Genomic DNA, 19,349 nt, shown 5'->3' with positions numbered 1-19,349 from the left:
GGGGGCATACAGGAGGCAGCTAATCAATGATTCTCTCTCATCATTGATGTTTCTAACTCTCTCTCCCTCTCCCTTCCTCTCTGAAATCAATAGAAATATATTTTTTTTAAATCTTTAAAGAAAAAGACAAGTTGACTTCAAAGAAGCAATAAATAACAATGTCAGAGGATATTTCAATGGAAATGAGAAGATAATGGAGAAAATCTTCAACTTAATAAAAGGAAAAATATAGCCAGCCTAGAACTCTCCTCCTTGTAAAATCATATAAAGTAAGTTATTTTCAAACAAAAGATGAAAGAATTTCCCACCAGAAAAACTGGAAAATAAAAGGAGCATTCTTCCCACCAAAAGAAACTGACCCCAGAACTACAGAAATGAACAAAGAGTGTAATAAAGAACAAAGTCTAGGAAAATTTAAGTAAATATTGGTGTTAAAACTAACTAATGCGCACACAAAAATAATATCCTCTGAGGTTTATAATAAACAAAGCACAGAGGATTGGAAACGTACATGCACACAGTTTAAGAGTCCTCTTTTTTGAGAAGTGAAATAAGTCCAATCTTAGAGAATGCAATAAGCCAAAGATAAAAGTTGCAATCTCTATGGTAACCACTCAAAGAATAATAAATAAATGTATAACTAAAAATCTGATAGAGGAGAAAATTTTGAAAAATCAAGCATACTTGATTAATCCAAAAGAAAGCAGGAAAGAATAAAGGCACAGAGAATGAAAAAGGCAAATAAAAAAAAAATCAAGATGGTAAACTTCAATCCCAGTACATTATTGTAGTTTGTAAATTGAATGAGCCAGCAAGCAAGCATGTGGAGAAACTGGAACCCTCACTCATTGCTCGTAGAAATTTAAATGTTGCAGCCACTGTAGAAAACAGTTTGGCAGTTTTACAAACTACAAATACCTTATGATCCAGCAATTCCATTCCTAGGTATTAAACCAAGAGAAATAAAAACATATATCCACCAAGAACGTGTACATAGATATTCATACCAATATTATTCATAGTAGACAAAAAGTACGAACCACCAAAGTGTCCGTCAACTGAAAAATGAAGAAACAAAATGTACCAGGTTCATACAATAAAATTATTCAGCTATTAAAACAGAGAATGAAGTGCTGATTCATGCCATTGCATGGATGAATAGTAAAAGCCTTTTTGCTAAATGAAAGAAGTCAGACACAAAAGGCCACATATTATTTGATTCCATATAAACAAAATGTCCAGATTAGTCAAATCCATAGAGACAAAGAAAGTATATTGGTGGTTGCCAGGGACTCAGGGTAGGAGGATATGGGAGAACTACTACTAATGAATAGGAGATTTCTTTCTGGAATGTTCACAATTAGATAATGGTGGTAGTTGTATAACTTTGTGAATATATTAAAAACCATTTAATTGTAGAATTTAAAAGAATGAATTTTAGTATGTGAATTATACCTCAAAAACGAGTAAGTGGACTAAAAAAAAGTCCATTAAGATAGATAAAGGAAACACATTTCACAATGATGTGTCAAACGAACAGGGTGATATAATAAAATCTGTATGTGACAAATAACACAGCTTTAAAATACATAAAGCAAATCTGAAAGAACTAAAAGGAAAAGAGATAAACCCGCAATTACAGTTGCAGATCTTAATAAACATTTCTCTGTAACTGACAGAATAATCAGACAGAAAAAAATGTCGTAAGTATACAGAACATTTGAAACCAGTATTCCAACCTGAGCTAACATAGAACATTAAACCCAACTACACAATATGCATTCTTTTCAGGTACATCTAAAACATTTATCAAGAGACAATACGTAGACAATAAAGTAAATCTCAACAAAGAATTTAAATTATGAATGAAGTGACTTGTGACCATTCTAGAATTACACTAAAAATCAATTACTACAAAAAAGATAACTACAAATTCTCCCAAATGTTTGGAAATTAAGAAACACATCTCATTGTTTTACCTTACACTTACACAATGTAATATGTTAACCATATCTCAATAAAGCTGAAAAGAAGAGTACCTATTGTATAATTTTATTTACATTGAGTTCAAAAACAAGGAAAAATAATCTATTGTCACAGAAATCAGAATAATGTACCTTTGGGAGAGGTACTGACTAGGAGAGGCAAGGGGCTTGTGAGGTGCTGGAAATAATTTATATCTTGACTGCACTGTGTTACCTGGGCATATACACCTATATAAATTCTTCAAGCTATATATGCTTATGATTTGTGGACTATGATATGCAAATTATATCTAAATAAGTTTATTGGCAAATATTACACATTATTTTAAAAGGTATAAAAATTATTTATATGCACTGGGTCATGTAACAATGAATCAACACCATAAACACTTAATTTCTATTTATTTGACTCTTGTTCTCTTTAAATTATGGACTTATTTAACCCTTAAAGTGATTAATTATAGTTTTATTAATTATAGTTTCATAAATTGAGCCACACATATTTTTGTTTCCCAATACATATAAAAGCTACGTTTACATTATACTGTAGTCTACTGGGTGCACAATAGCATTATGTCTAAAAAAATGTGCATAACTTGATTTTAAAAATTTATTGCTGTCCTGACAGGTAGCTCAATGGTTAGAGCTTCAGCCAGAACACTGAAGGATGGTAGGTTTGATTCCCAGTCAAGGGCACGTACCTGGATTGAAGGTTTGATCCCCAGCCCAATCAATGATCTTCTTCCCTCCCTCCTCTCCCCCCACCCCGCCTCCCTGCCACTCCCTCTAAAATTCAATGGGGAAAAATATCCTCAGGTGAGAATTGACAACAAAAAAGCACAAAAAAACTTTATTGCTAAAAAATGCTAAGCATCACCCAAGCCTTCAGTGAGTCATAATCTTTTTGCTGACAGAGGGTCTTACCTTCAATTTGTAAAAAAACAAAAACAAAAAAAACAGTATCAGCAAAGTGCAATTAACTATGTCTGTATATATAAACATATAGAGAGAGATTGTTCATATATATTAAAGAATATATACACACAAAACAAAATATAGAAACAATGTGTAAACATGCTCTGTGAAAAAAAAAATAATAATAATTTTTATTCCTCCATTGCCACCCTACTTTTCACATAAAAAGTATGTGTACACACTGTTGCATAGTTTTCTAATATACCCTGGAGAACTTCACACGTCCTATATAATAAAAGCCTAATATGCAAATCGACCGAACGGGGGAATGACCAGTGGAACGACTGGTCGCTATGATGCGCACTGACTACCAGGAGGCAGACGCTCAATGCAGGAACTGCCCCTTGGTGGTCAGTGCAGTCCCACAGGGGGAGTGCTGCTCAGCCAGAAGCTGGGCTCATGGCTGGTGAGCATAGCGAGCAGGCAGGCGGACATCCCCTGAGGGGTCCCAGACTGCAAGAGGCGCAGGCCAGGCTGCAGGGACCACCCCCCCCCCCAATGCGTGCACCGGGCCTCTGGTTAGTATATAAAGAGCTTCCTTGTTGTTTTCACTAAATAGATATTCCATGACTTACTTAACCAATCCCCTACTGAATAATATTTGAATTATTTCCAAGCTTTTGCTATTACAAACAATGCTACAAAAAGATTGTAAATATGTCACTACTACACATGCACAAGTATACCTGAGAATTCTCATCAATGAAAAAAATTATTTTCATGCATTAGCCCATTTTTCTACTGGGTTGTTAGTCTTTTTTAAATCTATTTTTAGTTCGTTATACATATATTAAACAGATTAGTTCTTTATCTGTGTGTTTTTCCAGGATATCATTTGTCCTTGCTCATTTTGTTTTTTTATAATACATATGTTTTATATTTAATATAGCTGAATTTCACAACCCTTTCTTTTATTGGTTTGCATTTTAAATCATAGTTCAAAAATGCCTACCCTGATCCAAAATAATTTTTTAAAATTTTCCCATGTTTTCTTTTAAAAAATTTATGGTTTCATTTAGTATACTTATATCTTTGATCATTTGGAATTTATCCTTGGATGAGGTAGAACTCCAATTTTATTTTCTGCAGATGCGCATCCAGTTTCCCACAAAGTATTTATTGAATAGTACATTCTATCCCATTGGTTTTGAGAAGGCATCTTTACCATGTCTATTTGAGTATATTTCTAAGCTTTCCATTCTACCCATTATGCCTACTATTCATGACAATACCACAAGGTTTTAATTATTGAGACTTTCTAAGTATAATATCTGGTTGCACTAGTCATATCCACCATCCTTGCTTTTTTTTTTAAGATTTTTTATTGATTTTTAGAGAGAGGGAGAGAAACTTGAATGTGCAAGCAGAACATAAACTGGCTGCCTCCTGCATGCCCCCTATTGGTGATCAAGCCCACAACCTGAGGATGTGCCTTAACTAGGAATGGACTGGCAACATTTCAATGGCCAGGACAACACCCAACCAACTGAGCCACACCGGCCAGGGCAATACTTGCTTTGTTTATTTTCCTGAAAAGGTTTCTTGTCTAAGTTATTAAGCCAAGATCAATTTATTTCTAGATCAATCTATCTAGGTTTTTAAAAAGCATTCTTATTAGCACATTACTACATTTATAATAAATTGACATTTTCATAATGTTGAATATTCCCAGGTATGACAAGGTACAGTATTCATTTGTTCAAAACATTTAGTAATGTTTTAGATTTTTATATAGGTCTTAGAGTTCCTTATTAAGTTTACTTTTGATTATGCTATCTTTTTTGTTGCTCTTAAAAATGGCACCTTCCCTTCCATCATATCTGCTCAATGGTTACTGTCTGATCCACTATCATTAGCCCTGTTATGCAGATAGAAAAATTGAAACACATTAACACATCTCAGTCACTCCAATGTGATAGACCATTTTCTCCTGGATTATCCCACTTTCCAGCCTGGAGAAGACACTGAAACAAGCCAACCCCATCTCTAAGGACCACTGGACTGGGGAACAGATACCAAGATAAAAGCTCCCTCTCAGAGCCATGAAAAAACTCCAGGGGGCTTGCCATCAAGTCTGCATATATGTAGAGGAACAGATCTCTCCTCTCCCACTTTCTGAAAAGTCAGTAAGCTAATAAAAGCAAATCATTAGCAGAAAGGCATGCATGGGATCAGCTGGCCAGAGATCTTGATAAGCTTCTGGAAGACAAAAAGCAAGTGGGAGCATACTGACTGAGAAACCAAAGGTTCAAGGTTACACTCTCACTTCTCTCCACAACAAAGGAGAGATCTGCACTCCAAGGAATTAATAAAACCTGGAAAGAAATTTAACAACCAATTAGAAGGACTAGGGCTCCTAATGTGGGTGTTTGTACCTAAGAGAAGCAAGGCAGATGCTATACGCATCATGCGAAGACTAAAGAAAACATTGTAGCCCAGTGGGTGCGACTCAGTGGTTGAGCATCAACCTATGAACCAGGAGGTCATGGTTCGATTCCCAGTCAGGGCACATGCCCGGGTTGCAGGCTCAATCTCAGTAGGGCACGTGCAGGAGGCAGCCAATCAGTGATTCTCATCATTGATTTTTTCTCTCTCTCTCTCTCCCTCCTCTCCCTTCCTCTCTGAAATCAATTCTATATCTATAATAGTCTAAGTGGTTGTCACACCCTCACACATCATACCCTAACATCATCACAAGATGGCAATCACGAAATGGCTGTCACAAGATGGCCATGCACACAGCGGAGGTGGGGGCCCAGTGGAGGAGGAGGGTCTCAGCAGAGGAGGGCAGTTGTGGGAGATCAGACTGGCAGGGGAGGGCAGTTGGGGGCAATCAGGCCAGCTGGGGAGGGCAGTTGGGAGCAATCAGGCCAGCTGGGGAGGGCAGTTGGGAGCAATCAGGCCAGCAGGGGAGCAGTTAGGCGTCAATCAGGCCAGCAAGGGAGCGGTTAGGGGGGCGATCAGGCTGGCAGGCAGAAACGGTTAGGAGCAATCAGGCAGGCAGGCAGGTGAGCGGTTAGGATCCAGCGGTCAGGATCCAGCGGTCCCAGATTGTGAGAGGGATGTCCAATGGAATCTACCCTTGGTGAAGATGCTGTAAAGATTGTTGAAACAGCAACAAAGGACTTAGAATAGTACACAAACTGAGTTGATAAAGCAGCAGCAGGGTTTGAGAGAACTGACTCCAATTCTGAAAGAAGTTCTACTGTGGGTAAATGTTTTCAAATAGCATCACATCCTACAGAGAAGGCATTCGTGAAAGGAAGAGTCCATCAATGCAGCAAATTTCATTGTTATCATACACTGAGAAATTGCCACAGCAACCCCAACGCTGAGCAACCACCACCCAGATCAGCCTGCAGCTATCAACACAGAGGCAAGACCCTCCACGAGCAAAAAGACTATGACTAGCTAAAGTCTCGGGTGACAGTTATCATTTTTTTTATTATTATTGATTTCAGAACAGAAGGGAGAGAGAGAGAGAAACATCAACGATAAGAGAGATCATTGACTGTCTGCCTCCTGCACGCCCCCTCCTGGGGATTGAGCCCGCAACCTAGGCTTGTGCCCTGACCAGGAATCCAACCATGACCTCCTGGTTCATTGATCGATGCTCAACCACTAAACCACACCAGCCTGGAGATAGTTAGCATTTTTTAACAATGAAGTATTTTTAATTAAGGCAGGTACACTGGGTTTTTTTAGACATAATGCTACTGCACACTTAATAGACTACAGTATAGTGTAAGCGTAACTTACATGCACTAGGAAACCAAAACAGTCATGTGACTTGCTTTAGTGCAATATTCACTTTATTGCAGTGGTTTGGAGCCAAACGCACAATATCTCTGAGGTATGCCTGTATAATTATATCTGAATGAATGATAAAAATATTAAATCTCAACAAAAAACTATGACTGGGGTGGGGGAGAATGGTGATAAATAAAGAATGCAGAAAGTCTCATCTAGGCAGAAGGGAATTGAGAGAAAGAGGAAGTATGAGTATTCTGAAAATCTTAAGAGGGAGATATAATCTTGCTAGGGTAGTCACATGATTTTTTTTTGAGGAAACTTAGTATATGACATTTATAAACAGAATTTTAAATGTTTCAGAAATTTTTATTTACTAAGTTTCAACATACAATTGACTGTTTTAAGCGAGTTTAATGTTTAAGTTGAATGCAAAAGTTAAGGAAAAATAGGTTTTTAAAGTTTTAACTGTGAATAAACAACTTAATAACTAGGAAATTTTATATAGTTTCTGTGCTCTAAGTCCTGTCTTGAACTTCAAAAACCTTATACAGACAGATATAAAAAAGGCTCACCTTAGATTCCATTGCAAAGAGTTTAATGACTGAAATACCAAGAGAGTCTTGTACTAGCATGCCCCATGATTAAGACAGATTCATTTCACAGATTATAAAGGCAGTCAGGCTAATGGCTATACTCCAATATGGCATAAAATTTTCTGAGATACTGTTTACAATTAAATTTATTATTTTTCTCTAACACTGGTAGGGGTATGTTAGGTGCAAGTTATATTTCACATATTAAAAGAATATGTGAACGGCTAAACTATACTCTAGATCACACATAAAAGGTTATAAAGTAATATAAACATAACCTTTTTTTGCAAAATACACATCTTTTTTGGTATTGTACATAACAGATTATTAAGGATAAGTAGTTTCAGAGTATGATATTGGCATATATGTCAATAGTTACTTGCTAATGCTACCTCTCTAGCCTTCCAAGCCCATAAAAAGTGATTGAGAACCCCCAAATCACGAATTTCTACAGAAGACAAAAGAACAGTCAAGGTATTAAAAGCAGGAACTTCCAGAAGAATTTAGCCATTAAAGTAATCTGTCCTCAATGTGATTAAAAACAAGAATGAGAAGAAATATAACATCACATTCCAAGCCCTTGTTACCTATTTCTCCTGCTGCAACATCTAACTTATGGTACCGTTTTAAATAAGGCAGAGCATGAATAAAGCAACCAACCAATCGAATTCCTGGACTGCATTAGTCCTGGGATGCTATAAAGCAATAGACATGCCAAGAAAATTAAAGTATGTTCACCAAATCATCTAGTGTAACGGAAGTTAGAAGTTTCTTGTCTCGTTTAAAATCAATTACCTTACAATGGAGATAAAGTGAAGATCTGATTGAGAGATCCGGGCATCTGCAGACTCTGATTTTAAAGATATACAAGTTCTGCCTGGCTGAAGTGGCTCAGTTGGTTGAGCATCGTCCTATGCACTGAAAAGTCGCAGGTTTGATTCCTGGTCAGGGCATATACCTGGGATTAGGTTCGATCCTCGGTGAGGGCACATACGGAAGGTAACTGATTGATGTTTCTCTCTTACATCAATCTCTCTTTCTTTCTCCTTCTCTCTTCCTCACTCTAAGCATGTCCCCAGTTGAGGATTAAAAAAAAAAAAGATAGTTCTAAAAATGTGGTTCAATTATGCACCATATCATCTCTGTAACTGTTTCAAACTACATGTCCTACTTGCCAGGCTATGTTATCTGCCAATAACGTGATGTTAGAGAAGACTAAGAAAGATGCTATAAAAAATAAGAAAGATTATATAATAACCCTTCCTACCCTCAAACGCCAAAGAACTAGAACTTTTTGTGATTGTGAGTCAGGAATGATTGCTAGGTATCCTAGAGGTCGTATCTTTATAAGGTCACATGATTGTATGCATTAACTCACTTTTATATTGGTTACATATCTATACATCATGGGTGCTCAAAACTCCTCACAAAACTGAGCTTATCTGTTACAGCCTCCAGCAGTTATTACTACTGACCAGAGCATAACACTTAGCAGCAGACATATCAAAAATCTTTTCTAAAACTAGTCTTTCACTTTCAACATCAGTTACACCTGAGTTCAGAATTTTGCTCTACTGTATTCTGACAATAAGGTCAATTGCTTTATAAGTTTTAATTTTTTAATCTGGAAAATAGGTAAAATAAGACTTACTGGATAGGAGTAGATAATGAATATTCTGTGTATAACATATTTGGGTTAGTACACTGCATGTAACATATTTGGGTTAGTACACCCAAAAATTCTCCTGAGTAGAATTTTTCTTTCTTAAAAGAATTAAAACATTTGTTTTTCCTTTTCTGCCTCACATTCCCCTTCTGATAATCCCTAAGGACTATTCTATTCTAAGGATTCTAATGATCATTAAATATTCAGTCCAAGAACTATCTTACCATAGAGAAATGGGAGACATTAACTTCCCTCTACAAGTAAGAAATTAGAAAATGAGAGATCTGTGACTCAGTGGTAGACACCTTTGAACTACTGCCATGAAGGAGATTGGGCAACTTCCCACAGTGCTAGATGTAAGAAGAAGTATCCTTGTCCGGCTGGTGCTGCTCAGTGGTTGAGCGTTGACCCAGGAAACAAGAGGTCACTGGTTCTATTCACAGTCGGGGCACATGCCCAGGAAGGCTCTTGTTGCCTAACAAGTTAATGGAGGCTCACAGCACCGCATCTATTACAACAACAGAGTCCAGGTTGTTTTCTTCCTTTGACAAATACCCCACAATTTTAATACCGGGTCAAACAGTATCAATGCAAACAAAATAAATACTTTACTCCTACTGATTGTCCGTGAGAATGACCACACTGAAAACTAAGGAATGTGAGTAACTCCAGCAACCTTGGGAGAAAAATGGCACACTCAAAAAAGAAAGGCTAAATAAAGTCATGGAGAGAGTGAGAAAGTTCGCACAAGAATGCCATGTGCTCATAAAATAGTTCCTTTGAACATTAAAATTATTTTTCAAAATTTAAAACATATGTCTTATTCGTTTTAACCACTGATTAGCTAATTTAGTGTGAGTTATCAAGAGATCTCAATATCCAATCCCTTTTGTCATTTAACCTAGACTTTAAAAATGAAATCTGTGGATACAGAAATCCTTTACCTTGAGAAAGAGAGATACTCTTTTTGAACACTAAACACAAAGACAAGATCTGATGGAAATAATGGTATGTTCACCTACCTGAGAACTCACAGGTAAAATTATAAATGATGTTTAATTGCCCATGTGGGTGGCAGTGATAATCTGTACTACAAACTCTTCCAGAGATTTTGTTCATGCCTCCAAAAAACTTTAATTTGCTAAGCCTTTTTGAAAAAGAAAAGCCAAAATCAAGCCTCCTAAAATCTGTAACAGTGCAACAGAATTAACAAACAAATGGCCCTGTGTCCGCAGGCTGAGTGAGAACTCTTTCTTCACCACCATTGAACCTGGAGAGCTGCTTAGTCAAGAGGCCTTCTCCAACTTGGAGAATTGTGGAGTTACAGTCAGAGATCCCAAACCAAGACTGGTGGGGGTAGAGGGAGGGAGCCATAAGGCCAGAAAGAAGATTAAGGATTCAAGCCATGAAATAATGAATTTATGCTTAATGAAAATGTTTCATACACATGAATAAGGCACCAAAAGCAGCCACACACACACACACACACACACACACACACACACACACATTCTAAAAATAGAGAAAGAAAGTCCTATTATATTCAAATTCAGATTAAATCTCCCCGATACAAATCAGGCACAGGAAGGGGTAGTAGTTCATTCGAAGTCTCTACTTGAAATTCCTGAAATGCCACTCCAGAACCTGTCTGACACCTTCTCTTCCTGGTGTTCCAACAAGTCATTTCTCATGCATTTTACAAGCTCAGGGCGAGCTGGGGAGTGAAGAGCGTGATATACAACTAGAAACCTGTCCTCTTACAGCACCAAACCATCCCCCAGAGAACAGAAAGTCTTACTGAGAAGAGATGAAAACACAGAGGATGGGAAGGGGGCGTGGGGTGAAAAGAGAGAGAGAGAGAGAGAGAGAGAGAGAGAGAGAACTGGGGATTCCATAATTACCTCCAAGTTTCTTCCCTTCCTCCCCCTTCACTGTCAGTCACCTGGGTGACAACTTCAGAATCCAGCCAAAAGACACTGTCATCCCCTGAAGTGCTGCTCTCACTCTCCGTCTCCATCCTGTTGTCCAAAGTCTACCTCAAGGCATGGAATCAGGAACGCCAGTGTTCAGACTGTTCAGCTCTATTTACCTGCACTCGGGTGCGTGGCTGGCACCCCAGTGATATGTGACCATGCCGGCCACAGTCTATTACGCGCCGGGTTAATTACAGTGGGTAAGACAGGAAATCACACACCACATACTCACTGCACTGACTGCTACACCTGTGACATCAGACCCCGCCCACTGCCCCAGGCCCTGGGAGGTGACCTACATAAGCCAATGCAGAGCCCAAAGGAAGGGGACGTTTCAGTCATTCTTTTTTTTTTTAATATATTTTATTGATTTTTTACAGAGAGGAAGGGAGAGGGATAGAGAGTTAGAAACATCAATCAGCTGCCTCCTGCACATCTCCTATTGGGGATGTGCCCGCAACCAAGGTACATGCCCTTAACCGGAATCGAACCTGGGACCCTTGAGTCCGCAGGCCGACACTCTATCCACTGAGCCAAACCGGTTTCAGCTCATTCTTTATTATTTATTTCATCACCATGTGTCTCTTCTTAACTGAACATGTCCACTTAACATTAGATGTTTTCAAACTGCATGCTTCTCTCACTTATATGTTTTTGCTATTTCAGACTTAAGAAAAATAAACAGGAAAACTAGAAAAGGTAACACTATGGGTAAAGCTCTCCTGGGCCAACCATGCTGAGAGGCACAGTTATAGACCTCACAGGTAAGGAGGATCACAATTTATAGACAAGGTAAGTCTAGGGACTGGGCCAACCTCATGCCTTCTAATGTAACACACCCATCTTTCCTTCCTCTCAGCAAGAACTGCCATCTACACCTTTGCTCAGGTATCCAAAGTAGGACATTCACAGCCAAGCTTGTCTGTCCATGGCTTTAAAAAAAAAAAAAAGCATCCTAAGTTAAAAGACGTTGAAAATTATCCTATATAATAAAGAGCTAATATGCTAATTAGACCGAACAGCAGAACAAGCGGCTGGCTGCGAGGGCCAAGCCCCTTGCATGAATTTCGTGCATCAGGCTTCTAGTATCAAATAATAAGCATGCAAAAATTATATCAAATAAAAAGCATGTGACATTTTTGCACATAATTTAATATACAGGTGCCAATAGTAGCAATAAAATGACTTTCTGGGAATTGAGTGAGAAGTATAGCATCTGTAACAGGCAACAACACAACTGTTACTTAGAAAATGGCCATGCTGGTACCATCCACTCACAAGTCAGATAGTCATAGGTTTCTGCTTTTAACGGGGCCTTGATTATCTATGAAATCTGATCAGATAAAAAAAAATTTAAAGGCATCCACTAGGATACCCTTGAATTTTCATACTTGAAAATAAGGAAAAGAGACCTTCTAGCTGACTTTATTTATACAATACTGTACTTTTTTCTTTCATATAAAAGTATAACTTATATAATATGTTACTGTATTAATCTTACTGCTTCAAAACTCTGTATAATTTTAATCTACTGACTGTGACCACCAAATGTATTTCTGCTAGAAACCAAAATTCATTCTCAAGCCTGGGAATACATTTAGAAAAAAATGGTTCTTGACAGCAACAAATATGGAAAAAATTCCTGAACAATTTACACAGAGGTATATTGCAAACTAGTCTAATAATTTCCACTCAAGACAAATCCATAGCAAATTTTGGCCTGAGTAATCATTTTAAAAATTAATACATTATTGAGATCTCTCTATGCCATAAATCCTCTATCATATTCCAAAGATTCTGAGATGAAATTTAATACCTCCCTCACTCCATCCGCAAAATAAATTTCCAATGGACCAAAGATTAAAATAAAAAAATAAAACCATAAAAGCAAGTCATAGGAAAGCTTTTATCTCACAGTGGGAAAGTCCTTTCTAACTATAATTTTAAGAAGCCCTGAAACCATTAAAAACTGAATCATTTAAAAATTTTACAAATTTTAAAATCTTCCCCAAACAAAAAATATATATTGGAGATATATACTAGCACATAGCAAGTAATATATAAAGGGTTCCTACATATATGCAAGACTCAACAACCCAGAAGATAACAGGCAAAGAGCATGAGCAGATTAATAATATAAAAATATAAAAGGACCTAAAACATAGTTAAGTATTTAATTTCACTCATAATAGAAAAGCAAAAAACACAATAAGATGCCTTTTCAATCTATCAGGAAAAGATTTTTAAAGGTTTTAACAAACTGAAACAAGATGTGGGAAAGTAAATATACACTGTTGATGGGAATATAAAATGGCATAACCTCTGTGCAAGACCATTTGGCAAAAATCTACCAAAATTCAAAATGCACATATTTTTGGCTCAGCAATTCCCCTTCTAGGACATTCCATTATTTTTACATGTGGAAATAAGAGATGAACAGAAATATTCATGGTAGTAAACTTTATAATCACAAAATAGAGATAGCAAAAACAACCTTACTTGCCCATTAACAGAAAACTACATAGTTCAATTATGGGCTAGCCATAGAATGGAATGCTATTAGTATACAGTTAAATGAGAAACACAAGGCAGCCCTACTGGCCATAACATGGAACAAAACCCTAAGGCCACTTTAAGGCAAAGAAGAAAGAGATAAAGGTATGGAATAGTGTCTATGAAGTGCTGCAATTCACATTTTCGAAGAAGACGAAGAAGAAGCATGCATGACTAGACATGTGCAGGATATCTACGGAAGGACAGCACCAATGACAGTTGTTGTCTCCAAAGGAAAAAAAACACAGAAAAGGAGTGAGGGGGACACAGGTTTTCACTATATCATGCACATATAATCCTTATAAAAATCAATAACTAATTTTAAATATAACCTTTTATACCCCTCAGTAAATAACCAGATTTTTAAAATATATTTTATTTATTTTTTACAGAGAGGAAGGGAGAGGGATAGAATCAGAAACATCGATGAGAGAGAAGCATCGATCAGCTGCCTCCTGCACACCCCCACTGGGGATGTGCCCGCAACCAAGGTACATGCCCTTGAACGGAATCGAACCTGAGACCCCTCAGTCCGAAGGCCGATGCTTTATCCACTGAGCCAAACCGGTCAGGGCAAGAACCAGATTTTTAAATACTATTTTAAGTACCTGGATCTTCTTTTTCTTCTAAACAATTTCAACTCCTTTACGATGTTTCTATTCATCCCACGTTTCCTTTCAACTCATCTCTTTATCTCACTTCCTCAAGCCCTTTCAAACCCGGGAAAGTGGACTGTCAGCACTATTTTCTACAGAACATGAGGGCAGTCTGACTAATCCTTCTCACCAATCTGACATACGCACCAAGCAAACCTTCCCAGACTTGTTCTCACAGGGTTGACTCTGCTATTAGAATTTTTAAAGATTGTTTTTAACTTCGAAATCAACGTGTTCCGTTTTCTTTTCCCTTCTTCTGGAGCTAAAGAAAACCCAGCACGAAAGAAGGTACTGAATAGCAGGAGGGAGGAAAGAAAGCAGTCAATCCAATCCTTGAAGCTTCGAAGTTCTTAGAGGGCTCTGCTCCTGAAGACCCTGTGGTTGCCTTTCCTACCTGGTTTACAACCTGATCATCAGGCATTAATATGACTGTAATCCAGCCGTGGGCAAACTACGGCCCGCGGGCCAGATCCGGCCCGTTTGAAATGAATAAAACTAAAAAAAAAAAAGACCGTACCCTTTTATGTAATGATGTTTACTTGAATTTATATTAGTTCACACAAACACTCCATCCATGCTTTTGTTCCGGCCCTCCGGTCCAGTTTAAGAACCCATTGTGGCCCTCGAGTCAAAAAGTTTGCCCACCCCTGCGTAATCCCTTCTCTACGTATTTCCCACCCCAACCTATGAAGACCCAAATCCATGGTATTTGCACCTCATTGATAACGGAATCTAATGTCCGTACAATGTCTGAAAATGCGGAGACTGCATCTACTTACTGTCAAACTCATAAGCCACATCCCTTTCTTTTACTGCTTCCCTGTTCAAAAGTTCACAAAATCCAACCCAGGAATACTTTCCAACACTCAGGAGGCTCAAGGTATTCTCATGCCAAGGGTGGGGGAGGGGGGGTGGACATGGTATTAACATATTCTACCAAATGAAATTAAAATAGTCAGAGGCTACAGAGAACAATGCATACAACTACCCAGCCATGGACACAAAACAAGAAAGTTGTGTTAACTTCAGCATTCTATTGGCTGACTCAGTAGGTAGTAAGAACAGAAATGCTTGCATTATCAGATACATTAGATTCCAGATATCTCAGGAAATCTTCACTGGGCTGAGGGGGTACTCATTTTTGCTCTCAATCTACAAAAACAACAACACACAAATCAAAACTATATCATTGTTAACATATAAAGTCTAAAACAAGTTATAATTATCCTAGCAATGAGTTAAAGACCACAAAAATACAATATCTACATATAGTGATTAAATGAAAACACTGGCAAAAAGAAATTTAACAGAATCACTCATCTTTTAAAATGACCATATTGACTAAAACAATATTTTTATCTGAGTAAATCTATAGGACTAAAGAAGGAAGTGGACCAGTTAATTAACGTAAAGATTCAGTGTTGAAAATTAAGAACTAATTATGTCACAATTGGTATAGTAAAAGGTCTTGTAAAGATAATGAAGTCTGAGTATCCTTTAATATAATGTTCAATTAAAGAAAATATTTCCTGAGTTAGAATTTTGATTGAATATGCCATAGTCAGTGAGTTATAGCACAAGAAGGCTACAACTTTCATGAATTCAGAGCTAGAAAATTATGATCTTGGCAGAAACTAAACTGTACATATAGTACTTCTGGTTACCACTGTAATAGAACTCCTCCTAATATTAATAATACCGCAAAAAATGCTAAATATAAATTTAGTGAATAATAATCAGAAATGATCTAACTAGATTCTCAGTGGAAGATTTGGGAGGGACTAGGATGCAATCACTATGGGGGAAATTGGGACTAAATAAATAAATAGGCTATACTAAGCCTGCATACTTGAAAATCTCAGGGTATTGCTTAAACCTATTATTATTTCTCCAACTACACTACTTGAAAAATGCCAATACATTGAATGTTTTAATCTACTCTTTACCTACTGATATCCTTACCTGGACAGCTCACTCGACTGTGTTTATTTGAGAGGGAAGTAATTTTAGCAGCAGCTACTCATCTTATTCAGCCTGCTCCCCAGCTGCCACCCACAGGGGGTGGCAAGAGTAAAAGTGGGAGTCAGCAGTAACTAGTTACTTAAAGTTTTATAAAACACTTACAGAATTAGGAGCATTTTTCTTCCATCACAATCACCCCATCCTCAAAGGATAGAAGCTAATCTGACATCTACCACTCTGATTTAAAATAAGCATGTTTCCGATTGATGTTTTTAAGCTGCCACCGCTTCTGCGGCTAAGGGGACCAGGGAGGGTGGTGTGCGAAAAATGTGAAAAGGAACTTGGTACTGTTACCACTGCAGATACACGGAAAGACGGTGCAAGGAATACCACAGAAAGGGGGGAAGAAAACTGAATGAAATAAAGCTTTGATAAAAAAAAAAAAGCCAGATTCGATCCCATGGAGAGAGTAAGGTCTCCACTTGCAGAACCTGTAAACATTCTGTTCTCACCCCTCACCAGGGCTGTGCTGACCAAGGGCCTCTGAGCAGTGTGGGGGGAAAAGGTTTAGGAGAGCAAAAACTACCAGAAAATGTCTGTCCAGGTGTACTGATGAGGTTTCTGGCTTTCTACAGGATTTTGCTTTCTGCTTTAAATTTTCAAGGCATAGATTGTAGATGTTCAAGCTACAAAATAACCTGTTTTAGGCCAATTAAGTTTAAACCAGGGAAGTTGACTGGTATTCATTCTTTTGTTCTCAAGAAGTTCTGAACAGCAACACAGTAAAAAAAAATAAATAAATAAACAATAGCCTTGGCCAGTGTGGCTCAGTTGGTTGGAGTGTCGCCCCATGCAATGAAAGGTTGTGGGTTAGATCCCCGGGCTGGCTGAGTATGGGAGGCAACTGATTGATGTGTCTCTCTCACATCGATGTATCTCTCTCTCCCCTCCCCCACCTTTCTCTCTCTCAACTTTTTAAAAAAGTTTAAGAAAACAATAGTAGTAATAAAATAAATATACTTCTACTCTGGTATCAGTAATTCTTTGGTTTTATTTTCCTAGAAAGGAGCATTAAGTTTCTACCTGCTCATTTAAATTTATTTCAGGAGACAGGCATTTTTCCCATTATCTTTTGTTATAGAAATTTCTTCTGGTAAAACTTACCAATTGCAAAAATAATAATGTGAAACTTTTGAAGAATAAAATATAATAGGAAGGTAAAAAGAAGTTAATATAGGTAGCTCTTTAAAACCATACAGACTTATATTTAAGTTTGAATGACACATTAGTTAGGAATTGAATATCTGCCTATTTCTTCTGATTTTGCTGGAGCCAGACATTAAAGTTATTATCTGTGGTGCTTTTCATCTGACATTTCCCAAAGATATAATGAATGCAAAGCACATTTTACAATGCCTCAAAAAGAACTGGCAAAATAATGAAGCTATTTTTTGTTTCAATTCAGCATCTCCAAGTTATATCACGATTCCCTTGTGGTAAGGTAAGCAGGTTTAGAATCTAACTCATTGCTTACTGGTATGCAATGCATCAGCTACTATTTCACTATTATAAATAGCAGTCAAGTTAAATATAAAAGTAATTGAAAACAACAGTAGTATTTTTTTAACAGTAGTATTTCTGAGTATCCATGGTTTCCATTTTAGAAATAATGGTAGATATTTTTTAATTTAATGAAGCTCAAATAATTCAAATTCCTACTATGCCACTTATTATCTTAAGTAATTTCCTTATAATCTCTGAAGTTTGATCAACAGCCTGAACCTGAGTCTTGGCCTCTCGCCTTCTTCTTTGAACATGAGCTTCATCACCTGCTCCAGCTTCTTACCGGACCCTGGGCTCTAGGCAGTTGCTCAGCCACCAGCCCAGCTGGCAAACAGCAGGGCCAGTGTCTATGCAGGCACCAGGGGCTCGGGCTCCAGGATTTCCATGTCCCACTCCACCAGTATCCATTATGGCTGGGGGTCCAGAGGCGTGGCCATGATCTGGGGGCATCCAGACAGACTATGCAATGCCTGAATGACCACCTGGCCTCCTACCTGGAGAGAGTGAGAAGCCTGCGAGGTGGTAATCAGAGAATACAGAGCAAAATCCGGGAACACCTAGAGAAAAAGGGACCCCAGGTCAGCGACTGGGGCATTACTTCTGACCAGAGAGGGTCTGAGGGCTCAGATCTTTGCAAGTTCTGTAGACAATGCCCATCTTGCTGATGATGACTTCAGACTCAAGATGAGATGGAACTGGCCGTGCACCAGTCTGTGGAGAGTGACATCAATGGGCTCCAAAAGGTCACTGGTGACACCCATGTCACTGGGCTGCAGCCAGAGACAGAGAGCGAGGCTCTCAAGGGGGAGCTGCTCTTCATGAAGAAGAGCCACGAGGAGGAAGTAAATGGTCTATGAAACCAGACTGCCAACTCTGGGCTGACCGCCGAGTTGGGTGCCCCCAAATCTCAGGACTTCAGCAAGATCATGGCAGACACCTGGGCCCAGTATGACGAGCTGGCTCAGAAGAACCAAGAGGAGCGAGACAAGTACTGGTGCCAGCACATTGAGGAGAGCACCACAGCGGGCACCTCGCAGACCACTAAGATAGGAGCTGCTGAGATGACAGTCACAGAGCTGAGACGTACGGTCCAGTCCTTGGAGATCGACTTGGCCTCAATAAGAAATCTGAAGGCCAGTTTGGAGAACAGCCTGAGGGAGGTGGAGATGGGCAATGCCATGCAGATGGAACAGCTCAACAGGATCCAGCTGCCCTGGAGTCAGAGATGCCCCAGACCCGGGCGGAGGGGCAAGGCCAGGGCCAGGGCCAGGGCCAGGAGTAGGAAGCTCTGCTGAATATCAAGGTCAAGCAGGAGGTTGATCAACATCTACTGCCGCCTGCTGGAGGAAGGAGAGGACTTCAATGTTGGTGACACTCTGGACAACTCTATGCAATCCATCCAAAAGACTGCCACCAGCAGGATTGTGGACAGCAAAGATCTGTATGAGGTTGACCCCAAACTTCTGAGGCATTAAAGCTTCAGAAGCAGGGAACACCCTAACCCCCTTGGGGTGCAGTGGGCAAATAAAAAGTCCTGAAATCATTAAACATCAAAAAGTAAATAAAACAAGATCTCTGAGGCTCAATTTCCTCATCTGAATAGAATAACCATGCCTAACCATTTTGCAACCAAAGTCATCAAATGAAACAGTACCTATAAAGTATCCTTG

At 38.5% G+C, this 19,349-nt stretch overlaps 1 protein-coding gene and 2 pseudogenes across 1 annotated transcript in view; 2 read left to right on the top strand and 1 right to left on the bottom strand.

Moving 5' to 3' along the window:
• ARHGAP32 (Rho GTPase activating protein 32) overlaps positions 1–11,077 on the bottom strand; it is a 109,327-nt gene extending 98,250 nt beyond the window's left edge. The window contains exon 1 of the mRNA XM_014530617.1: positions 10,874–11,077. Coding sequence (XP_014386103.1) covers positions 10,874–10,989 — 116 coding nt within the window. The 5' untranslated portion in view covers positions 10,990–11,077. The remainder of the gene's footprint in view (positions 1–10,873) is intronic.
• Positions 11,078–16,369: 5,292 nt separating this feature from the next.
• Positions 16,370–16,729, top strand: LOC102259573 (annotated as a pseudogene).
• An 825-nt stretch (positions 16,730–17,554) lies between these two features.
• On the top strand, positions 17,555–19,154 carry LOC102259277 (annotated as a pseudogene).
• Positions 19,155–19,349: the final 195 nt, after the last annotated feature.

The sequence above is a fragment of the Myotis brandtii genome, unplaced genomic scaffold (genome assembly GCF_000412655.1).
Source record: "Myotis brandtii unplaced genomic scaffold, ASM41265v1 scaffold75, whole genome shotgun sequence".
In the NCBI taxonomy this organism is placed as follows: Eukaryota; Metazoa; Chordata; class Mammalia; order Chiroptera; family Vespertilionidae; genus Myotis; species Myotis brandtii.
The sequence above is the reverse complement of the archived record's forward strand: the minus strand, read 5'-3'. Positions and strand labels throughout refer to the sequence as shown.